The 20,854-nt window shown below is 53.4% G+C and overlaps 1 protein-coding gene across 2 annotated transcripts in view; it reads right to left on the reverse strand.

Annotated features, from left to right (window-relative positions):
* Positions 1 to 10,544, reverse strand: part of TMPRSS13 (transmembrane serine protease 13) — a 29,050-nt gene extending 18,506 nt beyond the window's left edge. The window contains exon 1 of one of the 2 annotated variants that reach the window (XM_047877101.1): positions 10,347 to 10,544. In XM_047877101.1, coding sequence (XP_047733057.1) covers positions 10,347 to 10,367 — 21 coding nt within the window. In that variant the 5' untranslated portion in view covers positions 10,368 to 10,544. The remainder of the gene's footprint in view (positions 1 to 10,346) is intronic. The other variant, XM_047877102.1, reaches the window with a different exon arrangement.
* Positions 10,545 to 20,854: the final 10,310 nt, after the last annotated feature.

Genomic DNA, 20,854 nt, shown 5'->3' on the forward strand with positions numbered 1-20,854 from the left:
GGCTACTCCCCTGAGAAGCTACTCCCCAGCTGTCAGCCCTGCTAAGCCAGCAGATAAATGCCCCAGGGCAAGTGGCCAGGGGTTGAGCAACTCCCCCCACCCCCGCCCCCCGCCCCACCGCCCCCTGGCAGGGAAGCATCTGAGAAGAAGAGTATCTCAGGATGGAGTGCAAGTTCAAAAACCCTACTCTCCCCAGCTCCCTACACCCCTCTCCCATCACGGGAATCTACGGAGCGGGCAGAGGGCCCTGGGCCATCCGCTTGGGGCTTGGGGACCCTTGCTTTGGCTACCTGGGTATAGGGACCCTCGCTCTGAGAGTCGCTCAGGGAGGTGTGGTCCCCGATGGGGGAAGTAATCACTCTTTCGGCCCCTCTTCACTTCTCTCACCCCACACCCTGCCCCTGTCTTTTGTGGGCCCCAGATTGAGAAAACCACGTTCTTACTACAAGCTGTCATTGAAGAGTGTGGAAAGCACTCACTCAAGGGAAAACCCTGGCCTGCCTTGCAGCCCACCATTTTCAGTGACCCCAGAATTCTCTTTCACTCATGCACCTGCACCCACACGCACTCGCGTGGGCGCACATGTACCGATTCAGCAGCGCGTCAGGGAAACGGGAGAGGCAAAGCCAGAAGAAGGCACGGGCTGGGGTAGGAGTCTATCCCTCTTGCACAAGATCCTCAACCCTACGCAGCTGCCGCTGGAGTCGTCTGCTCTAACGGACGGGGACAGGGGACTGCCCGCGCTCTCAGAGCTTTAGATGTATTCACTCACTTCACCCTCACAACAGCCCCGTCACCCCCATTTTGCACAAGGGAAACAGAAGCAGAGACGCTAAGCAATGTGATCATGCCGTCATAGCTGGCGAGTGGCAGGGCCAGAGGGGGAGTCCAGAGAGTCAGGCTCGGTGGCCAACCCGACTCTCCTGCCTCTCTGAGGAGGGACGAGGGTGACAGTGCAGCAGCTGGTCTTAGGAGGCCATCCGTGAATGTGGGGCCTGTTCCTTCCTGGAAAGCGGAGCCTCTGGGGTGCTCTAAATCTAAGAGGGAGCGGGTGGGCAGTCCTGCAGGGCCCCCGGTCCCTGTCACCTCCCTCAGGCCCCTTGTACCGTCTCTACCTCTTTTTTTTTTTTTCAACGTTTATTTATTTTTAAGACAGAGAGAGACAGCATGAATGGGGGAGGGGCAGAGAGAGAGGGAGACAGACAGAATCGGAAGCAGGCTCCAGGCTCTGAGCCGTCAGCCCAGAGCCTGACGCGGGGCTCGAACTCACAGACCTCGAGATCGTGACCTGGCTGAAGTCGGACGCTTAACCGACTGCGCCACCCAGGCGCCCCACCGTCTCTACCTCTTAAGCCCCCTCCGGAAGTCCCCAGGGGCAGCAGGGGGAGCTGGGAATTGACCTGGCGCAGGGACCGCACCTGCCCCTCGTCCCAAGTTCTGCTGAGCACTGACTGGGCTGCTCAGAAAGGCAGCCCAGGAGAAGGAGTGGCAGGGGGCGGGGGGGGGGGGGGGGCACAGTCGGCAGGGCTGTGTGGAGGGGACAGGCTTGGGACCGCTGGGACCTGTTCGCAACCCTCACCTGCCACCATGCTTAACATTTGTCATTAGTAAGCAAACCAGTTAAGAAAAAGTCCTCCTCGTTAGCACATCGGCCCAAGGCAACACCATCACCTCCACCACGCGGGGGGCTTCTTGTTTTCCTTTTTTAAAACTCCCTTTTCTAAGAGTCAGAGGTAATTGGTTTGGTCACTTCCTCATTGTTCTCGAGGCTGCGAGATGAATTCAAGAAGGAATCTCCAGTCCCTGACCACATTCGGGCTTCCCGCGGGCAGGGACCAGGAGCCATTATCCCAGGGAGTTACTGGGGTTAATTAATGGATGTGGGTAAATACACGTGGACCCAGGTGGCCCCGCCAGCTGAGCAGGGACACACTTGTACGTGTTCAGGGACCCGAAGATGGGCTGCAGCCGACACCGCTGAACCAGAGCTCGGATTCAGACGCTAGACTTCCATAAAATGAAGACAGGTGAGCCCCTAGACGCTCCAAGGGGAACAGGACTTGGGGTGGGGGAGGGGGCAAGGAGAGGCGCTGAGGATGTGTTGAAAACACAGCATGCGTCAGCTGACAGCCGATGGCTTCGGAGGCAGGCAGACCCGGGTCTCGATCCTGCAGCCAGCAGCGTGACTTTGGGCAAGCCACTGAACCTTTCTTTCTCTTAGTCTGTAGGATAGGACTAATGATGCTGAGGATTCAGTGAGATAAAATAGAAAATGTCTTGCCTGTATCTGGCACATGGGGGCTGGGCAGGAAATGACCATTTCTCTCTGCCTTCGCCTTGGCCCACACAGCACCCACCTGGATGAACGTCAACAGCCACGAGGCATGACCAAAGGGCCGAAGGTGGCGGGAGCTCATCTTAGGGAGATAAAGGCCAGACGAAGGCCCTCCTACGACCCAGACTGTTTAGAGCCCCGTGCCTCCCACCAGTGGTGGCCTAAGCCTTAGCCCCTGCCCGGGACCCTGGCACTGGGCAGCTCATCTGGCCTGCCAGGCTTCCTTCCCTGCTGTGCTCACACAATAAGCCGTCCCTACCCTTGGGGTCCAATTTCCATTACGTGCGACAATAAAATAATTAGGTCACGATGTAAAGCACTTCACAATCTACAAAAAGCTTCCATGTCTGTGAGCTCGTGAGGTCCTCACTCCATCGTCCCCAGAGAGTTTGGTGTTTTTAGAAGCCCATTTGACAGATAAGGAAACCAACGCCCAGAGCTCAGACTGGCCAGAACCACACAGTCGGGATTCTGCCCCAAGCCTGCCTATGTCTGAGCTCCCCTGCCTTCTCGAGTCAGCAGCAAGAGCCCCGGCACAGTCTTCTCCCTGCACCTGTATACAGGGCACTCATTCTGCACTTGGGACGTGGCCTGAGAACTGGGAGCTGGGCCCTTGCAGGGCTGGGAGCACCATGGGGAGCCTGGAAGTGGGGCTGGTGGTTCCACAGGGATCTCAGTCTTGTGGAACTTCTTTCTGGCACGAATCGCGGGTGGGTGCCGCACTTGCCAGGACCTGGGGGAGCCAGGGGACAGGAGAGACAGTCTGCCAGTCATCAAGCACTCCCCACGCCAGCAAGTGACTCCGGGCCAGTGACTTAACCTCTTTGTACCTCAGATTCCGTATTTGTAAGGTGAGCCAATGACCCTGCTTCACAGCGTTGTTTGTTATAGACGCCATATGGAAAGTAAGGACTTGGGGACCATCAGCTGTGACAGTGGGTGTCTGTTTGTTGAAGACAACGGACTTGAAATAGAAAAAATGTGTGCTCAAATATGACTGCATCCATTCCCGAACGGGCTGCCTTGGGCAAGTAAGTGAACACTTCAGTCTATCTCCACACGGGTAAGATGGGACCGATCTCGCCTCCTTCCCCCAGATCACCGCAGGATACACATGAAAGAACCTGGTCTATAAATGTGTGGCACACCACAACAAATGTGGCAGCCTGTTAGGAACTTAACTGGATCCCATCTCAACCTCATCAAAGCTCTTCACAGCTGATAGTGTGAGCCCCATTTAACAGATCTTGAAACCGCGGTCCGGAAAGGTTAAGAAGATGCCCAAACTCACATCTCAGGTAAGTGACAGGGCTGGGGTCCCGGCCAGACCTACTAAGAGCAGGTAGAGTCTACAGTATCACGAGTGTCCCCAGTGACTTCCTTCCCTTCCTTGAGGCTTACGATGTGCAAAAAGCTTCCACACTCATTATTTTATGTGATTCTCACAGGGCCTTGCTAGCAACTGGGCAGGAACCACGATCCCCAGTTAATACGTGAGGAAACTGGGTGCAGGGGACTAGAGAGCATGCCCAAAGCCGCTGAACTGATTGGTGGGCTTGCAGGGACTTATCATAAGCCTCTGATTCTCATTCAAGAGTTCAGGTTGTCCCCACCTGAGCAGGACCCCGGGGCCCTGGTCCCGGTACCACATCACCATGGCAGGAACAGCAGGTGGAGGCCCAGAGGGGGATGATGGGAAGGCTGGGGGGAGGGAATGAGACCAGAGGGGTAGCTGGCGGGGGGCAGGCACAGCGGGAAGCCTGGAGCATCCAGAAAGGCAACGGGGAGGGGGGGACCTCCTGAGCCTTGCTCAACCTTCTCCCCAATGTTCCACCTGCACGGTAGGTCCCAGCGTGCCCACCCACGGCCTTGGCGCACAGGAGGCAGCCAGAAGAGCCCCTGAGCAGGCAAGCGAGGGTCTAGGCAGGAGACTCCCATGGGTCCCTCTTCTCGGAGTCCAGAGAGAGCTGGGGCATGTGAAATGGGACTAATCAAGGGGGTGAGTAGTCCCCGGCCAGACTCTAAAGCCGCTGACTCTGAGCCTCAACCCAGCACAAAGTCTGCCCAGGGCTGGGGAGTAGGCGTGTGGGGATTGACAGGGCAATATCCAAGAAAGAGCTGGGGATCCTGGGAGTCCTGGCCTCCGGAGAGCAAGCCCTCTGGCGCCAGAGCCGGGGGGAGGCACGAACAGAGTCTCGGGCCCCGAAGACCAGGGCAAGAGAAGAGGCCTGAGCCCCAGCCCCACAGGAGAGTTGCCGTGTGGGGAACGTGAACCCCAGCAGGGACAGCAGGGTGGACAGACAGCCCCAAGACCCGAGGAAAGCAGCCTCCACAGGGAGGCTGTCCGCTCTACCTCCCTGACTCCGAACCTCAACCCGGACCATCACAGGAGGCTGGGAAGAGGTCTCCAGGGGCCACTGGAATAGAAGATTCCACCGCCACCCTTCTTTACCCATTTCACGGCCTGCCGCCCCACCCTGCTGGAAGTTCTTCCTGCTGTCTAACCTGCGACAGCAGCAACTCATTTCCTTTCCTCAGTTCCTGGAGAGCAACTGCTGGCATCCAGCCTCCCTCCTGGTGGCCTGGCCTCACCCTCAGAGCAGATGCCTGGAGTAGGTGGGGGAGAGGGAGAGAGGAGGCTTCTTGCCCGAAGTCCCAAGATACAAGGGGCTGAGCCGGGACCAGAACCGGCCCAATCCTGGCCTTCGCCAGTGAGCAGAAGACCCAGAATGGAACGCAGATGGCCGACTCCAGGCTCTCCCCAGCCCGCACGCAGGGCAGATGGACAGGGCGCAGCCAGAGCGTGGCCGACTCTGGACCGTTTCCCTGGCCGAGCACTGCCAGCCACTCTTCCCTGGCCCTGCCTCTCCCCGCCCTCCTCCCCCTAGGGTGCTCTCTGAAGTGAGCCCCTGGGGTAATACAGTCGTGAGCCCTCACTTTGTCACAGACCGGGCCTATACCCCAGGCTGTCGCCGCCACCACCTGCCTGGGCCTCTGCAGTCCCCAGGGCTCCCTACTCACAACAGACCCCTGGGGGTGTCCTGGGGCATGAGGTGGCCTGGCCTGAAGGCCGGCGGAGCAGGGATCCACGGGAAGGCAGCGAGCAACAGGCCAGGGAGAGGGCTGAGAAGAGCAGTCCCCAGCTCTGGGGTTCTTTCCAAGCACTTTCCTGAACAGAAGTCAATAAGAATTATTATTCCCACTTTACAGTCAAGGAAGTAGAAGCCTGAAACATTTGTGTGCTCTCCCCAGAGTCACTTAGGTACCTCTTACAGCAGAATAGGGACCAAAACCCAGGGCCCCTTGCACCTAGTCTGCGGCCCTCTATTCCACAGCTTCCAGGGGCAGATTCCCCACCCCAGGTATGGTTTCTGGTGGCAGTCTCTGTCCCGTGGGCCCTGACCTGGTGGGGGATGGCAGTGAGTGAACAAGAGCCCGAGCGGTCCCGCCTTTGACCTCTCTGGGTCTCCTGCAGGCCCAGCCGGCAATGCCAGGGAGAAGAGCCTAGGAAAGGGTTCCCTCGAGACCCGAAGAGTGTCCACCTGGGCGGCAGGCAGCAATGATAACATGACCTCGTGACCCAAGGCCAGGTCCGTCAGGGCCCGTTCGAGTCCAGCCCAAGCTGGTGGGGCCTCCCTCCTCTGCCCTGGGCCATCCCTTCATACAGCCTGCATCACCTCACTTGAGAAGGTGATGAAGGCCCAGAAAGGCAATGGGATTCGTCTAAGGTTATACAGCCAGTCAGGGGTGGTGCCGGGACCCGAACCCTAACCTTCTGGCTCCCGTTCTTCGGCTGCTGCACATCACTGTGCTTTCCCACCGCCCCTTACCAGGCTCCGATGGGGAAGGACTCCTCACCAGACTGAGGCCCCATGAGAGCTTCTCTCTCACAGTGAGTATCAAGCATGTTCAGAGTGGGAGGCATAGGCAGGCCCCCAGCCTGGGCTAGGCAGGGAGAGATGCCCCCAGTCCCTACGGGAGGCACTGAAAGGTACAAGGAAGCTAAAAGGCCCCCTGGCCTGTTGGGAGGCTGGGGAGCCCCTGGGCCACGGCGGGGGAGGCCTGAACCCATTCTACTGTGGACTGGACCGGACTGAACTGGTCTCCAAGGAACCGGTCTGAACTGGGACGGAGCGGATCATGCTTCTTCCCCATCCTCACTGCTCAACCCGGGCTTTGTTGTTCCTCCAGGTACACAGGGCTCTGTCCCACTGCCCCCTCTCCCTGAACCCGGAGAAATCCCACAAATACAGGCTCCCCTCAGAGCACAGGCAGATTCGCCAGCACCTCCTTCCAAACTGGGGAACCCCTGGCATCACACTGGGCTCCAGACTAAGAAGCCGAGTGGAGGCATCCCTTGTCCCAGGCTTGGAAGACCCAGGGGAGGCTTGCTCTGCTCCCATATCCACATGACCTAAAGGACAGCGGCATCCCTCTCGGAGTCTCAGCTCCCGATCTAGCAAATGAAGGGAGCAGACGGTCAGCTGTTTTCAAGCAGTGTTCCCGGAGCATTAGAGGTTCCGTGGAGATGTCTCAGTGACCATTGTAGGAGGGAAAGGGTTTGGGGTCCTTCACCCCACTTCAAACAGAGGAGACCCACTTTGCAGTTTGTACAATGGGCCCCACATACGATTTCATTTGAACCAAAGAGGCTGCGGCTACAAAGAACTTGAAAATGACCGGCCTGGGTGAGCATTAAAGTGCCTTCTAATTTACGGGGCCTCATGAAAAAGCCTCGGAGATCCCCGTTAGACCAGAATCAAAACACCTTCTTGTCCATTCATTAGTTTATTCATTCATGCATGTGTTCATTCATCAAGACTTTATTTTTGTTTTTAATTTTTTTTTCAACGTTTATTTATTTTGGGGACAGAGAGAGACAGAGCATGAACGGGGGAGCGGCAGAGAGAGAGGGAGACACAGAATCGGAAACAGGCTCCAGGCTCTGAGCCATCAGCCCAGAGCCCGATGCGGGGCTCGAACTCACGGACCGCGAGATCGTGACCTGGCTGAAGTCGGACGCTTAACCGACTGCGCCACCCAGGCGCCCCTCATCAAGACTTTAAAGAACATCGAGGGCCCGTTACTGCCAAGCCACTAATATTTGATTGCCCAGGGGCTGGTGGCCTCAGTTTCCCCCCCTTTCCCTCCCACGCCAATGCTGGGGTGGTGACACAGTTCAGGGCTGGTACTTAACGGAGGCTCTCCGATGGTCCTATCAGAGGAGGCACACTCCACATGGTCCTGCCAAGGTCCTGCCAAAGCCCCGGGCTCCCTGTGCCGGCTTCCCTCACCCCTCCCTGCAGCACCCTGCCTGCCTGCCTGGCTGGGCACAGTCCACCCCGCTGTTGCTGTACCAAGAGGAAGCTGTTTTGCCAAAACAACACACTTAAGCTAAGTGGCTATTGTTACATCAGTCGGCCTTCCCGCCCAGCACCCCAACCTGCAGCCCCATACACACACTCCCACACATTCTCGTTCACATTTGCCAAGTCACAGGGACAATGCGGGGGCGGGGAGGGGGGGAGGGGCAGGTGGGACAGGCCCAGGTGAAAGGCTGCTCAGCACCAATGATAACATGGAACACAGAGGTCTCAGGGGAGGGCAGCATGCCTAGAAGGGCAAAGAGCAGGCGCCAAGGGTCCGGGGGGAGCCTGCACTATGGGGTTGATGGCACGGTGACCGGAGCCTATTGGCCTTCCGTCTTAGGAGCCTGCCCAGCCCCCTGAGGGGAGGGTACCTCATCCTGGACCCGACCTGGGACCACCAGCTGCTCTCGAGTCCACAGCATCTGTGGTCTTGGACTGATTGGCTGAGAACCTGGTCTATTTGAAGAAGACCCGTCTACACCGTCTTATTGTTTTAGCAACGGGTCCATTCGGCTTTCTGTAATAAGCATTGCACTTCTGTAAGCATGAAGAATGTGACACCTTTTGGAAAAAAACCACAAAACACACACTATTGTTCAAGAACAAATGCACATATCCAGTGTGGTGCACCTCCGACCCCATTCTGTATAATTCCAAAGACCGTCACGGAGCCAGAAAGGGGCCAGAGGGAGGGGGAGGAAGCATTTGTCCAACCCTCTTCTTTGGTGGGTGGAAAACCTGAGGCCCGGAGAAGAGATATTTGTACACGTTGTTAGGGGAGTCAGGACTAGCCCCTAGAGGATGATGATACCGAGGAGGAAGCGCCTCCTCTGAAGACAGAGAGGCTGTGAGCCTTCTCTACCTCCTGTCCAAGGTCCCCCTGAAGACCCAACCGACATGCACAGGAACTTCATCAGGCTCACGTCCGTTGGCCATCATCTGCCTCACTACTTTAAGGAGCTGAAGGACAAAAGCCGCAACGTCCATCTCCCTGTGGTGAAGCCCTCCGAGAGAAGGCACGGACTTAGCCAACCAGTTTCTCCCAGTCTGCTCCTATTGAACTAATCGATGTGAAATAATCTGCTGCAGATAAGATTAAGAGCCCCCGGGAGCTCCCCCTGCTCCCCACCTCAAGCTCACTATCTTGGAGGTTCTACCCTAAACAAGGGGGTGGCTTTAAGCACCTTAAATGAGGGAAGAGTGGTCCAATTCTTTCATTCCAAAGTAAGCTAGGACAGGCTCCCACAATGAACAGGGCACCTACAACACCTCTTAAAACCTCTTCCATCGGGAAGGAAAAGTCTATTCTCGCCACTGTGCCCCTCCAGTGACCTTCCATGTTGGTCCCTACCTCTGGAAAGATGAGCGTCATAAGCAGAGGTCACCCCTATGACCCTGCCCGGGGACTGGCCCTACCCTCCTTCAGACAAATCAGCCCTTCTCATCCTCTGTATTTAGGGATCATCGAGGGCAGGCTCCCAGAAAGTCACCAACAAACATGCCCCATGGCTGTAACTGTGGGTTCACCTTCCCCACACCTCAGACAAGACTCCATTCTGCCCTATGCGTTGCCCTTACTGCTCACAAGAGGCTCCAGTGACCCGAGACGCCCGGGACCCAGTGACCTTGGTGAGGTGGAGACAGGAACCAAGGAGAACAGTGCAGAAGTCAAAAGGGAGGCACGGGAAAGAAAAGTCAAGAGGGGGGCTGGAAGAATGGCGGAAAAGGTGACAGTGAAAGTTGCAGAAACGTATCTTGGGTTCAGAATGGCCCACAAGTCAACTATAAGCCAGAATGTAGGCTGAGCTGATCCTTCTCAAACCCAGAGCTGCCCCATCCTTCCCAGAGTCTCCGATTCTACTACGTCGGTAGAAGAGGACATCGGTAAAGAAAAAAAGAAGGTGGAGAGGAGGAGAAAGCAAGACCTAAGGAGGAATTACAGCACAAGAAGTACGTCCCTCGAGGAAAGAGAGCTGAGGCACAGTGGAACAAAATCTCCGGACGCCTTCACGTGTATATAACTGGCTTTTCCACAGACGACATTCTAGCCGCTCTCTACCACCAACAAGAACAGAAGAAGAGGTAAGGAACCTGAGTTGTAGCAGAAGGAATTATGGTTAGACATAAGGAAGCCCTTTCCAAGCATGGATGTTACGAAGCCTGAAAGTAACCAAGGGATAATGACAAGTCTCCTTGAAGGTCCCAAATACTCATAGAAAGTCACTTTTTCTAGGATGGCTTAGGAGTCTAGTGAGGGGGTTGGCCAGGATAACGCCGAAATCCAGTTAGAAGGCCAAGGTTCAGGGATTTCTCAAACCAGCAAAAGTGATGATCTAACAGCATTAATGCCCTGGCCAGGGTGCTCCCAGGACACAGAGCAGGAGCCCAAACTTCAGGCACACAGCCCGGGGGTGCTTCCTGAGCAGATCCCAAATCCCGTCCGCTCCTCCCAGGGGCCCCTCCTAGAAACCAGGATAAAAGGAGGCCAAACAGTCTCAATCCCAAGTAGCTTCAAATGAGGAAAACCACACTCAATCTGCCCCCAAACCAGAGGCATACAGGTGGCGCCCCACCTACCTCCCAGCCCTGTCCCTGCTTCCTCACCGCCGGGAAGTTCTGGCCCAAGGCCCGGGGACACTCACCCGGCTGCTGTCCCTTTCCATCGTCTCCTGAGGGGTGAGGCTTCCAGACTCAGCTGATGTCCACAGGGAGATCCATGTTGGCCCCTGGCTTCCCCGGCATGTGGGCAAAAGGGGGCTGGCAGGCTGAGGGCCAGCCCCCACCAGATGGGGCGGGGAAGCGGGTTGGGACCTGTGAGGTAATCTCAAGTATAAACAACACCACAGAACTGGCCAGACCTGTCCCTCTCCCCTCCTCCGAGGCCATCCCAGTTACTCAGTGAATACCAAATACCAAATTCCAGGAGTGTGAAGCTGGCTTTACCTCTCAAACTTCCCCCACAGAGTCAGCTATGAGGAAACAAGGGGTTCCAGGATGCTTCTTTCAGAGGGGGATTCTGAGAGAAAAGGTCCAGGCCCTGTGAAGGCTGTCTTAGTCCTGGCAACCTGAGCCCCTACAACAGATGCTCCCGGGCCCTCTGAGGTGTATGACCCTGTTCCTGTAGGGAACGTCCAAGGACAGGGACCAGAGCCCCACCCAGGACAGGGTAGTGTCAACCTTCACCTCCAAGGACCATGTGTCCAAAACCCCAAATCAAGGCACCCGGTGCGGCAAAATTTTCATTTGCCGAACTTTTGCTCCGTGAAAACTCTTACCAAAGAAGTTAAAATCAAACGGCTTCTAATTATGCACATAACGAATCGCCTCTATTGAACACAATAAAACGTTATGAAACAGCACGTCAAAAGCCAGTTAAAATAAAACACAGAAGTATCTGAATGGAAACCGTTCTAAGAAGTAGTGAGCTGACTCACGGTCTCCCAGCTGCGCCCCGTGCTGATCTGTCAAAAGAAACAGAGGAAGAGCTGCCTCCCAAGGGGTGCTCAGCACCCCCAAGCCCAGCAGGGCTGCTACTGAGAAGTTTCAGGTGGGCTTTGGGAAGAACTTCCGTGGCTGAGCATCTGGGGGCACGAAGGTGCTGGAACTGCAGACTTTTTACAGACTGAAGGAAGCCCAGGGACCATCCAGTGATTCGAGCTGCTGGTTTTACAGATGGAGAGACAGCCGGAGAGGCTGAGGGATCTGCACAACTCCCATCCAACAAACAGCAGCGGCAATAATAACAAGGTGCTGGCGACCCTGCCGAACGCTTTACATACAGTAACGTGGGTAACGCATCTTTACAACAATGCGACTCACCCATCCTCCACTCGGTTACCCGACAAACATTTCGGTGCCTCTTAGGAGCCTGGCACTGCGCTGGGGGCTGCGGACGTGGAGAACAGAGCGGGCAAGTACCCCGCGCCATGGCACTAGTATGGGGATAAAAATAAACAAACAGATAAATGATGATGATAGGTAGATAGATAGATTATAGACAAACAGATATCTATGGTAGATAGATAGTAGATAGATAATAGATGAATAGATAGACAGACAGACAGACAGATAGGTGATAGAACAGTATATTAGAAAGTGAGAAGTGTCATTAGGTATTTATCCAAGGGATACGGGTGTGCTGTTTCAAAAGGGCACGTGCTCCCCAATGTTTATAGGAGCACTATCGACAATAGCCAAAGCATGGACAGAGCCCAAGTGTCCATCGATAGATATATGAATGTATGTATATGTATATGTGTGTGTACATATACATATACACACACACATATGTACATATATATACGTATATATAGGTGTGTAATATATACACACACATATACATACACATATAAAGGAATATTATTTGGCAGTCAAAAGAATGAAATCTTGCCATTTGCAACTACGTGGATGGAACTGGAGGGTATTATGCTAGGTGAAATTAGAGAAAGACAAACCTCCTATGATTTCACTCATACGTGGAATTTAAGATACAAAACCGATGAACGTAAGGGAAGGGAAGCAAAAATAATATAAACTAATATAAAAACAAGCAGGGGACAAAACATAAAAGACTCTTAAATAAAGAGAACACAGTAAGGGTTGCTGGAGGGGTGTTGGGTAGGGGGACGGGCTAAATGGGTAAGGGGCATTAAGGAGGACACTTGTTGGGATGAGCACCGGGTGTTATACACAGGGGATGAGTCACTGGATTCTACTCCTGAAATCATTATTATACTATATGCTAACTAACTTGGATGTAAATTAAAAAAGAAGAAAGAAAGAAAGAAAGAAAGAAAGAAAGAAAGAAAGAAAGAAAAGAAGAGAAGAGAAAAGAAAAGAAAAAAGAAAAGAAAAGAAAAGAAAAGAAAAGAAGAAAGGCAGGAGGGAAAGAAGAAGGGAGGGAGGGAAGGAAGGAAGAAAGGAAGGAAGGACAAAGGGAGGGAGGGAGGGAAGGAAGGAAGGAAGGAAGGAAGGAAGGAAGGAAGGAAGGAAGAAGGGAGGGAGGGAGGAAGGATGGGAGGGAGGGAGGAAAGAAGGGAGGGAAGGAGGAAGGAAGGAAGGAAGAAAGGAAGGAAGGAAGGAAGAAGGGAGGGAGGAAGGATGGGAGGGAGGGAGGAAGGAAGGAAGAAAGGAAGGAAGGAAGGAAGAAGGGAGGGAGGGAGGAAGGATGGGAGGGAGGGAGGAAAGAAGGGAGGGAAGGAGGAAGGAAGGAAGGAAGAAAGGAAGGAAGGAAGGAAGAAGGGAGGGAGGAAGGATGGAGGGAGGGAGGAAGGAAGGAAGAAATGAAGGAAGGAAGGAAGAAGGGAGGGAGGGAGGAAGGATGGGAGGGAGGGGGGAAGGAAGGGAGGAAGGAAGGAAGGAAGGAAGAAGGGAGGGAGGGAGGAAGGATGGGAGGGAGGGAGGAAGGATGGGAGGGAGGGAGGGAGGAAAGAAGGAAAAGGGAGGGAAGGATGAAAAAGGGAAGGAAGGAAGGAAGGAAGGAAGGAAGGAAGGAAGGAAGGAAGAAGGGAGGGAGGAAGGATGGGAGGGAGGGGGGAAGGAAGGAAGAAAGGAAGGAAGGAAGGAAGGAAGGAAGGAAGGAAGGAAGAAGGGAGGGAGGAAGGATGGGAGGGAGGGAGGGAGGAAGGATAGGAGGGAGGGAGGAAGGAAGGAAAGAAGGGAGGGAGGGAGGGAGGGAAGAAGGAAGGAAGGGAGGGAGGAAGGAGCGAGGGAGGGAAGAAGGAAGGAAGGGAGGAGGGAGGGAGGAGGGAGGAAGGGAAGAAGGAAGGAAGGGAGGGAGGAAGGGAGGGAGGGAGGAGGGAGGGAGGGAAGAAGGAATGAAGGGAGGTAGGGAGGGAGGAAAGAAGGAAAAGGGAGGGAAGGATGAAGGAAGGAAGAAAGGAAGGAAGGAAGGAAGAAGGGAGGGAGGGAGGGAGGAAGGATAGGAGGGAGGGAGGAAGGAAGGAAAGAAGGGAGGGAGGGAGGGAGGGAGGGAAGAAGGAAGGAAGGGAGGGAGGGAGGGAGGGAGGGAAGAAGGAAGGAAGGGAGGGAGGGAGGGAGGGAAGAAGGAAGGGAGGGAGGGAGGGAGGGAGGGAAGAAGGAAGGAAGGGAGGGAGGGAGGGAGGGAGGGAGTGCTATGAAACAAAATAAAGGAGCGAAGGGGATCAAGAGGGCTGGGAGCAGAGTTACAGTTTGAAACAACCCTGATTTCAGGGGTTCACGGAACTGACACTTGAGCAAAGACTTAAAGGAAGTGACCATATTCTCCCCATTTACCTGCAAGAAAACAGAAACTTCTAGCACAGAGTAGAAACCGTCAGCTCCAGCTTCAGGTGTCCCGAGGAAAACCTAATTCCGAGGCAGATGGGGGAGAGAGATTTTGGAGGGCCCGGGCAGGGACCCTGGCGTTCTCCAACCTTGAGTTATTTTCGGTGTCACACTCCTGGCTCTCCAAGAGAGCAGAACTTAGCCGCAGGCCACGTCCCCTTCCTGCTGTCTTGAGCAGCCTGTCACAGCAGAGGGACCACCACATGGTCATCTGGTCCCGAGGAGGCACCGGATCATGTCCCCAGCGCCTCCTCTTCCCTCTCTCCGAGGGAGCACCCAGCCCCCACTCTGGCCACCGGAGAGCTACTGCTGCTGGGCCGTGATGTCCATCACTCCGTGCCCCCCTCCCCCACTCCGGACCACCGGCTTCCTCGCGTCACCCTCCACCTTTTCCCCCGAAGGCCCCACCAGCCTCTGGGAAGAAAGGGCTCAGACTTGGGGTTCTGGGCCAAGTGGAGCAGGTGAAAACCCTGACTTGGAGGTGAAGGCCAGTTACATGAACTTGGAGGTCTTCAGACCGAACGTCTGGGAAGAGGCGATCACACATCAGACCAGAGCATGTGTCCGGCACCCAGTAGGCCCTTTCTTGCTGTTTTATCAGAGACACAAGTTGGCCTGTCCCGGGGTCCTTGCTGACCGAGCCACCGACCCCCACAGGATCCCTGCCAGCCACCAGGCCCATTCATTCCCGGTCATTTCCCACCTCCTGGTCATTTCCATCTGAGGTGGAGTTTTACATTAAAAAACAAAACAAAACAATACAAAACAAAACAAAACAAAACAAAACATCAGCCATGCAAACAAGCATGGGCCTCAAGGCAGCCAGAGGGAGACACCGCACTCCCTATTCTGAGACTAAAGTCCCGGCTCCCTGCTTTCACGGCTGCCACCACGGAGGCCTTGGGAGCCCCTTCCTGGGGCTACGGATGGAAATAGCGCTCTTCGCCTTTATATTCTTGCCTTGTTATCGATGCTTCTCTTTCCTGAGTCCTCCTTTATCAGCTTTACTCCGGATCACCTCCTGAGCTCTCTCCGTGGAAGCCCTGAGCACCCTTCCCCGCTCTGCACCCCACTTTGGAGCTTCTCCATCACTCAGAGCACAACAGAGGGGCTTCCCTCGGGGCCTGAGGGGGCCGGGCACAGACAGCATACTCAGAGGTCAGACAAGGCAGAGAGGAGACACCGAGCCCACCCTCAAGGGGATGTCGCTGGGAGAAACCCCTGAGCCAGAGCCTATACGCCCCTGTCCCTAGGCCTGGTGGCTCTCTCTGAGCACAGAGCAGCTGGGTCACTGCCCCGGACCCACACCAGGCACTCTGTCAACGGTGCTCCTGGATTTTGTAAAGGGAGGCCAGGTAGGATGGGTTGGTTTGTTTGTTTTTTCAAGCCGAGACAAAACAGGCCAGAAGACTAAACCAAGTTCCTGGTCCCCAGCTGGCCTCTCAGCCACCCGAAGGAAGGCTTACAGGGGTTTCTGCTGGTGGGGCAACTCTGAGGCTCCCTATTTCCAGCAGATTTGGGGCCTCTCTTCTGGGTGATGGGGACAGGAGAGGGAGGAAGGACAGGCACACCCAGGAGGGGAAGCCAGAAAATAAACACGGGCGGGAAGCGTAAGGTTGGCCAAAGGACCACCTGATGACCCCACGGCAGGTCTGCACCTCGGAGAGTCTCGAATCGTGAACCACGGATCCAGTGTTTCTCTTAGTCATGGGCTCGGCCGCCCCTTTGTGTCTCATTCAGGACCAGCCCAGGACAAAGAGGAACAAAGCCCCATGCTTCTCCCTGTAATCGTCACTGGGCTTGTGGTGACATCAAAACTCCAGACTCGGGGCGCCTGGGTGGCGCAGTCAGTTAAGCGTCCATCTTCAGCCAGGTCACGATCTCGCGGTCCGTGAGTTCGAGCCCCGCGTCGGGCTCTGGGCTGATGGCTCAGAGCCTGGAGCCTGTTTCCGATTCTGTGTCTCCCTCTCTCTCTGCTCCTCCCCCGTTCATGCTCTGTCTCTCTCTGTCCCAAAAATAAATAAATAAAAAACGTTGAAAAAAAAAATTAAAAAAAAAAAAAACAAAACTCCAGACTCGGATGGGACAAACTAGGTCAGAAGCCCCTCGCAGAATCCCCGGCTCCCTCGGCACACGCTGGTCCCCACCCTGTTGAACAGCGGGCAGCCAGCGGGCACTGGACGATGGGAGACCGGCCCTGCCCCCCAAGGGGCCCCCGGGGCCAGCGCAGCCGAGGCCTCCCAGGTGAACCCTCTGGTGGCCACCCAGCTGTCCCAGATGGCTCCCAGGGGAGGGAACGGCCACCATCTGGTATTACTTAGGCGCCACCTGTTTCCAAAGAAGGACTGGACCCAGCTGTTCTTCCTCGTGACTCGCCCACACCCGTTTCTCTGGAGTTCCCAGTTCCCCTCCACAGGGACATTCTGCAAAAGTCAAATCCCACTTCTTCGTGACTCTCCTCTCTCCCTTGAGGGCGACAGCATGGGGAGCCTGGGGAGTCTGCACTCTGCCACGGGAATGCACCCACGTCCTTCACTTACTCCAAGTCCCCTCACCTCCGTGGATTTCTCCAAAACAAACCCCACAGACACTGTGGCCCTCCTGAAGGGTGGGCCCAGAACCAGGGCCCCAGAGCCATTTTTCCACGGGCCCCTCCTTCAGACAACACCAGCCAACTGCCCGTTGGGCTGCTGCTATTTCCACAGAACTGAAGCAGCTACAGACAGACCGGCGATGCCGACAGGCATGTGGGGCTTGAGCCCAGCAGAGGCGAACGTGAGCCCACGTGCACACAGCTGGAGCCAAACATTCACAGCCTAAGTGGGGATGAACGGGAAGCATGCAACTGTGAGCACGAGACTCCCACACTCAGACAGGAACGCCTTTACTTCCCTCTGATCCGTCTGAGAAGGCTTTCTGGAGGAGGGGGTAAGATTCCAGAAGGTTCTAGAAAGACAGGCGGTACCACAGCCTGGCATTCTGGGGCTGTCACGGGGAGCTTGACAGGCCTGGAAGGAAAGGAACATTCAGAGCAGTGAGCGTCGAGCGGTTTGTAGAAGGGACTCGGAGAGCAGATAATTCTGGAATCCCAGCTCTTCCAGGCACTACCTCTACATCTTTGGGCAAGTTCCTTACTATCTTAGAACCTCAGTTTCCTCATTTATAAAAGGGGGATAATTGTTCCTCTCAGAAAAAGTACTTATGTCCATTCAATGACAGTCGGCACAGGACTTGGTACACAGCATCCACCAATAAGGAGTAGCCATTATGATAGGTTACAATGTTTGGTTGAACAACAGCAGTGCCCTGAGCAGGTGTGGAGAACATGAAGACAGACGTGTGCTTTGAATCGGAAGCCCAAACAGAAAGGTCCTTAGCTGGTAGTTCGGCAGAGAAAGCCCCAGGCTGAGACTCAGGACTGAGTTACTGTTGTAGCTAAGAGAGCTACAACTTCTAGCAACTTCTTCCCAGGGCCCCCAGAGCTCAGATAGTTCCTCTTTCCAAAGTGAGGTGTCCTTCAAGCCCAGAGAGCCTGGTAATCTCTAAGTAGAGAGATCTGGCACCAGAGAAGAAAGCCAACGAAGGTAATCAGGTGGCGTGGAGCTCCTTGCCAAAGAGCTGAGAACCGGAGAATCTGACACGAACCGAGTCACAGTTTGAGGAGGAAGAAAATACCCCCCAAATACTGTCCAGAGACACAGAAACAGAAGAACGATCAGAAACCAGACAGAAAGCAAAAACAGGTGCAACGGGCAATAAATAAAATTTTTGAGTAGAAACGATACACATATATTCATGGTTAAAAATAACAAAGGCACCAGGAAATAAAAACTCACACTTGCAAAGCACTTCGGCATCCACTCGTTATTTCACTTTGTCCTCAGAACACAAGGGCACAGCGGTTAATATCACCCTCTCTTTTTGCAACAAAGAAGCAAAGACTCAAAGAAAGAAACTCCCCACTGTCAACGGCTTATAAGGATAGAACTAATGCTCAAATCCACATTTGCAGCCCCCACATCTCTGCTGGGACCAAGAAGTGTCAGTTGTAACAGGTATAATGGGTCACTCTACTTTTAAATGTTCTTGAATATCAATATGCTCTTTTCATGATAAAGTTGAACATGTCAAGTCTGCGCATCCTTGTTAGAACCTTTATATTCTTTACCACCAAGAGTCTTCTAAAGGAAATACCTTATTTCGGTGCAAGTCTTCTCCTAGTTCAATTTTTTTCGGCTGCCCCAGATGTGTTTTTATCAGAGCAGATGATAAGTGTGAACTCACTGCAGGTGAACCCCCACAGGTCCTCAGATTAATCATGTTGTGTTTTGCCAACTGTCACCAAGAGACAGACATTTATATTGTCTGCTCAGTGAAAGGGAAATGTTATGCGTTTTGAATTTTTTGCTTTTCAAAGGTGAATCATTTCCAAAGTTACAGAATTATCCAGACTTTAAATCTAGTTAACATGAGAAACGTTACGTATCAGAGCGTGCCTCCGCATTATTCCATTTCTCCCATAGGTTACTCGGAGTTGGGAAAGAAAACATTCTGGTTTATCGGCTCTCAAACGATTCTCAGTTTAGAACAAATTAATACATCCCAAACAGCTTCAAAGTCCCTCAATAACTGTGAGCAACATAAAATCCAGGAAGATATGAATACTTCCCTTGAACCTGTCCCTATGGCCAACATATAGCTCTTCTTAGGGACAATGCGTCTTGACCCAGGTCCAGCCCCGGCTTGGCCACTTCCCAGAAGTGGAACCTTGGCCAGTTACTTTACTTAAATCCTCTCAAATGGGATCCAGTAAAGATAACGTGGGCTCTGCCTGCTCTTTAGACACCAAATGGTACCGTGAGATGACATCTAGAAAACTCTGAAGTGCTCTAAGAACATCAGACGTTATTACTGTAAGCTTTAAAACTATACAGACAGGTCTCCACTCAACATTTCTGATCTCTACTCTGTGCCCTTTTGTAACACATCAGAATTCAAGTCCAACCTTCCAGGAGTTATAGGTTTATATTGTTTTTTTCTTCTCAGCCTTAGTTTTCCCCCACTGAGGCGTCCTGGTGTCCTTGGTAGTTCCTGATAATGCCCCCAATCATGAAAGCTCTGGGGGGGGGGGGGGGGCAAGACAAGATTTCCAGAAAATGCCCAAAATCATCCCAAGCCTTTGGGCTATGACTGCTCTTTGGACCACTTGCTAGAAGGCTGCATTCAAAACTGGAATGACTCCAAGGCACCTGGGTGGCTCAGTCGGCTACGCGTCCGACTTCAGCTCAGGTCATGATCTTGCAGTTTGTGAGTTCGAGCCCCGTGTCGGGCTCTGTGCTGACAGCTGGGAGCCTGGAGTCCGATTCAGATTCTGTGTCTCCCTCTCTCTCTGCACCTCCCCCACCCCAACTCTCTCAAAAGTAAATAAACATTTTTTAAAAATCTTTTTAACAATTCACAAAACTGGAGTGACTCCTGCATCCCTTTCTTGCGTAAAAACAGAAGACTCAGGCCCATGACTCTATGGTTAGTGCATGGATCATCTTGCTGAGATGGGTTCCCTTCCATTTAGTGAATCAAAGCCCACTCACTCAGCCCCTAAGATCATGCTTAATGCGTATACATCTGTAAACAATTATTTACTGGGTACTTACCATGTTCCAAGTACTGCTCAGGCCACTAAAACAGCGGGAGAAGCTCAACATTGTGCCTGTCCTCACGGACCTTAACCCTCTATCCTTTGCCCTTCTCACCTTAGGACTTGGCTACTAGAAAAGAAAGCTGATGTCTACTGAACCCTCTTTATGTGCACCGTTCACTGCCACCCCAACCTTATAAATAGATATTTTTACTCCCATGTTACAAAGGAGGAAGCAATCAAGTCTCCAAATGCCCAAGACGTGCTGGAAATGAGGTTTGAATCCAAATCTGTCTGACCTTCTGAAAGTGCTTTTCAGGCGACAGTGTCCCCATTCAATGTCAACTTCAGCCATATAAATACTCGTGGTCATTCGGTCTTCCAGAAAATTCATGAGGCTTGAAATGAGGTCTGTTCCCTCAGAGCATCCTGGAGAGTGTTACCTGACAGTTCTTGGTACAGATAAGTTTCCAACTTTCCCTGTGGTTGGTGCTCTGTTCTCAGCTGGCTCCTCATCTAAACGGCAAAAGAACATCATGTTAGGAACGCAGAGTAGACTACGGTTAAAAACATAACATAAAGTAACAGCCCAGTTTGGAATTCTGCTATGACTTACAAACTTACTATCGGAATCTGTTTCTTCATCTGTAAAAGAGAAAGAAGAATACCCATGCCATGGGTTATAACATCCCTTCTTTGCCCCATGGAATTACAAGGATTAGAGATAGTGCTCAATAAAAGGGTAGTGTGTGCCGTGATATACAGCTTTTCTCTTCATCCCAATTTTTTCAGTCGTCTTGGATATTGGAGCTTTTCAATATATTTACAACGTCCACATCAAGCATTGAAAACTGGCTGCTCTCTAGCTGGATTAAGACGATTGTGTTGGGAATACCTGTGTTGCTCTGGTATTTCTTCCTTGTTGCCACACTCATAACATGCTGACACCAGGGGTGTGAGGGTCCCCGTTCTCCCCCAAGCACTTCTGTGACACCGGCTGGATGTCCCACATGCTCTTGGGACTTTTACGGATGCTTCCTCACATAGTCATGGTCAACTGTTACCTCCATTTCCAGCCCCTCTCCCCTCTCCAGAGGATGGGGGACAGGGCTAAAAGTTCCAAGCTTCTAATCACGGCTTGGTCTTTCCAGCGCCCATCCAGGAGCCATCCAGGAGCCCATCCGGAGTTGCCTCGTTAGAACAAAA

The sequence above is a fragment of the Prionailurus viverrinus genome, chromosome D1, assembly GCF_022837055.1.
Source record: "Prionailurus viverrinus isolate Anna chromosome D1, UM_Priviv_1.0, whole genome shotgun sequence".
Taxonomy (NCBI): domain Eukaryota; kingdom Metazoa; phylum Chordata; class Mammalia; order Carnivora; family Felidae; genus Prionailurus; species Prionailurus viverrinus.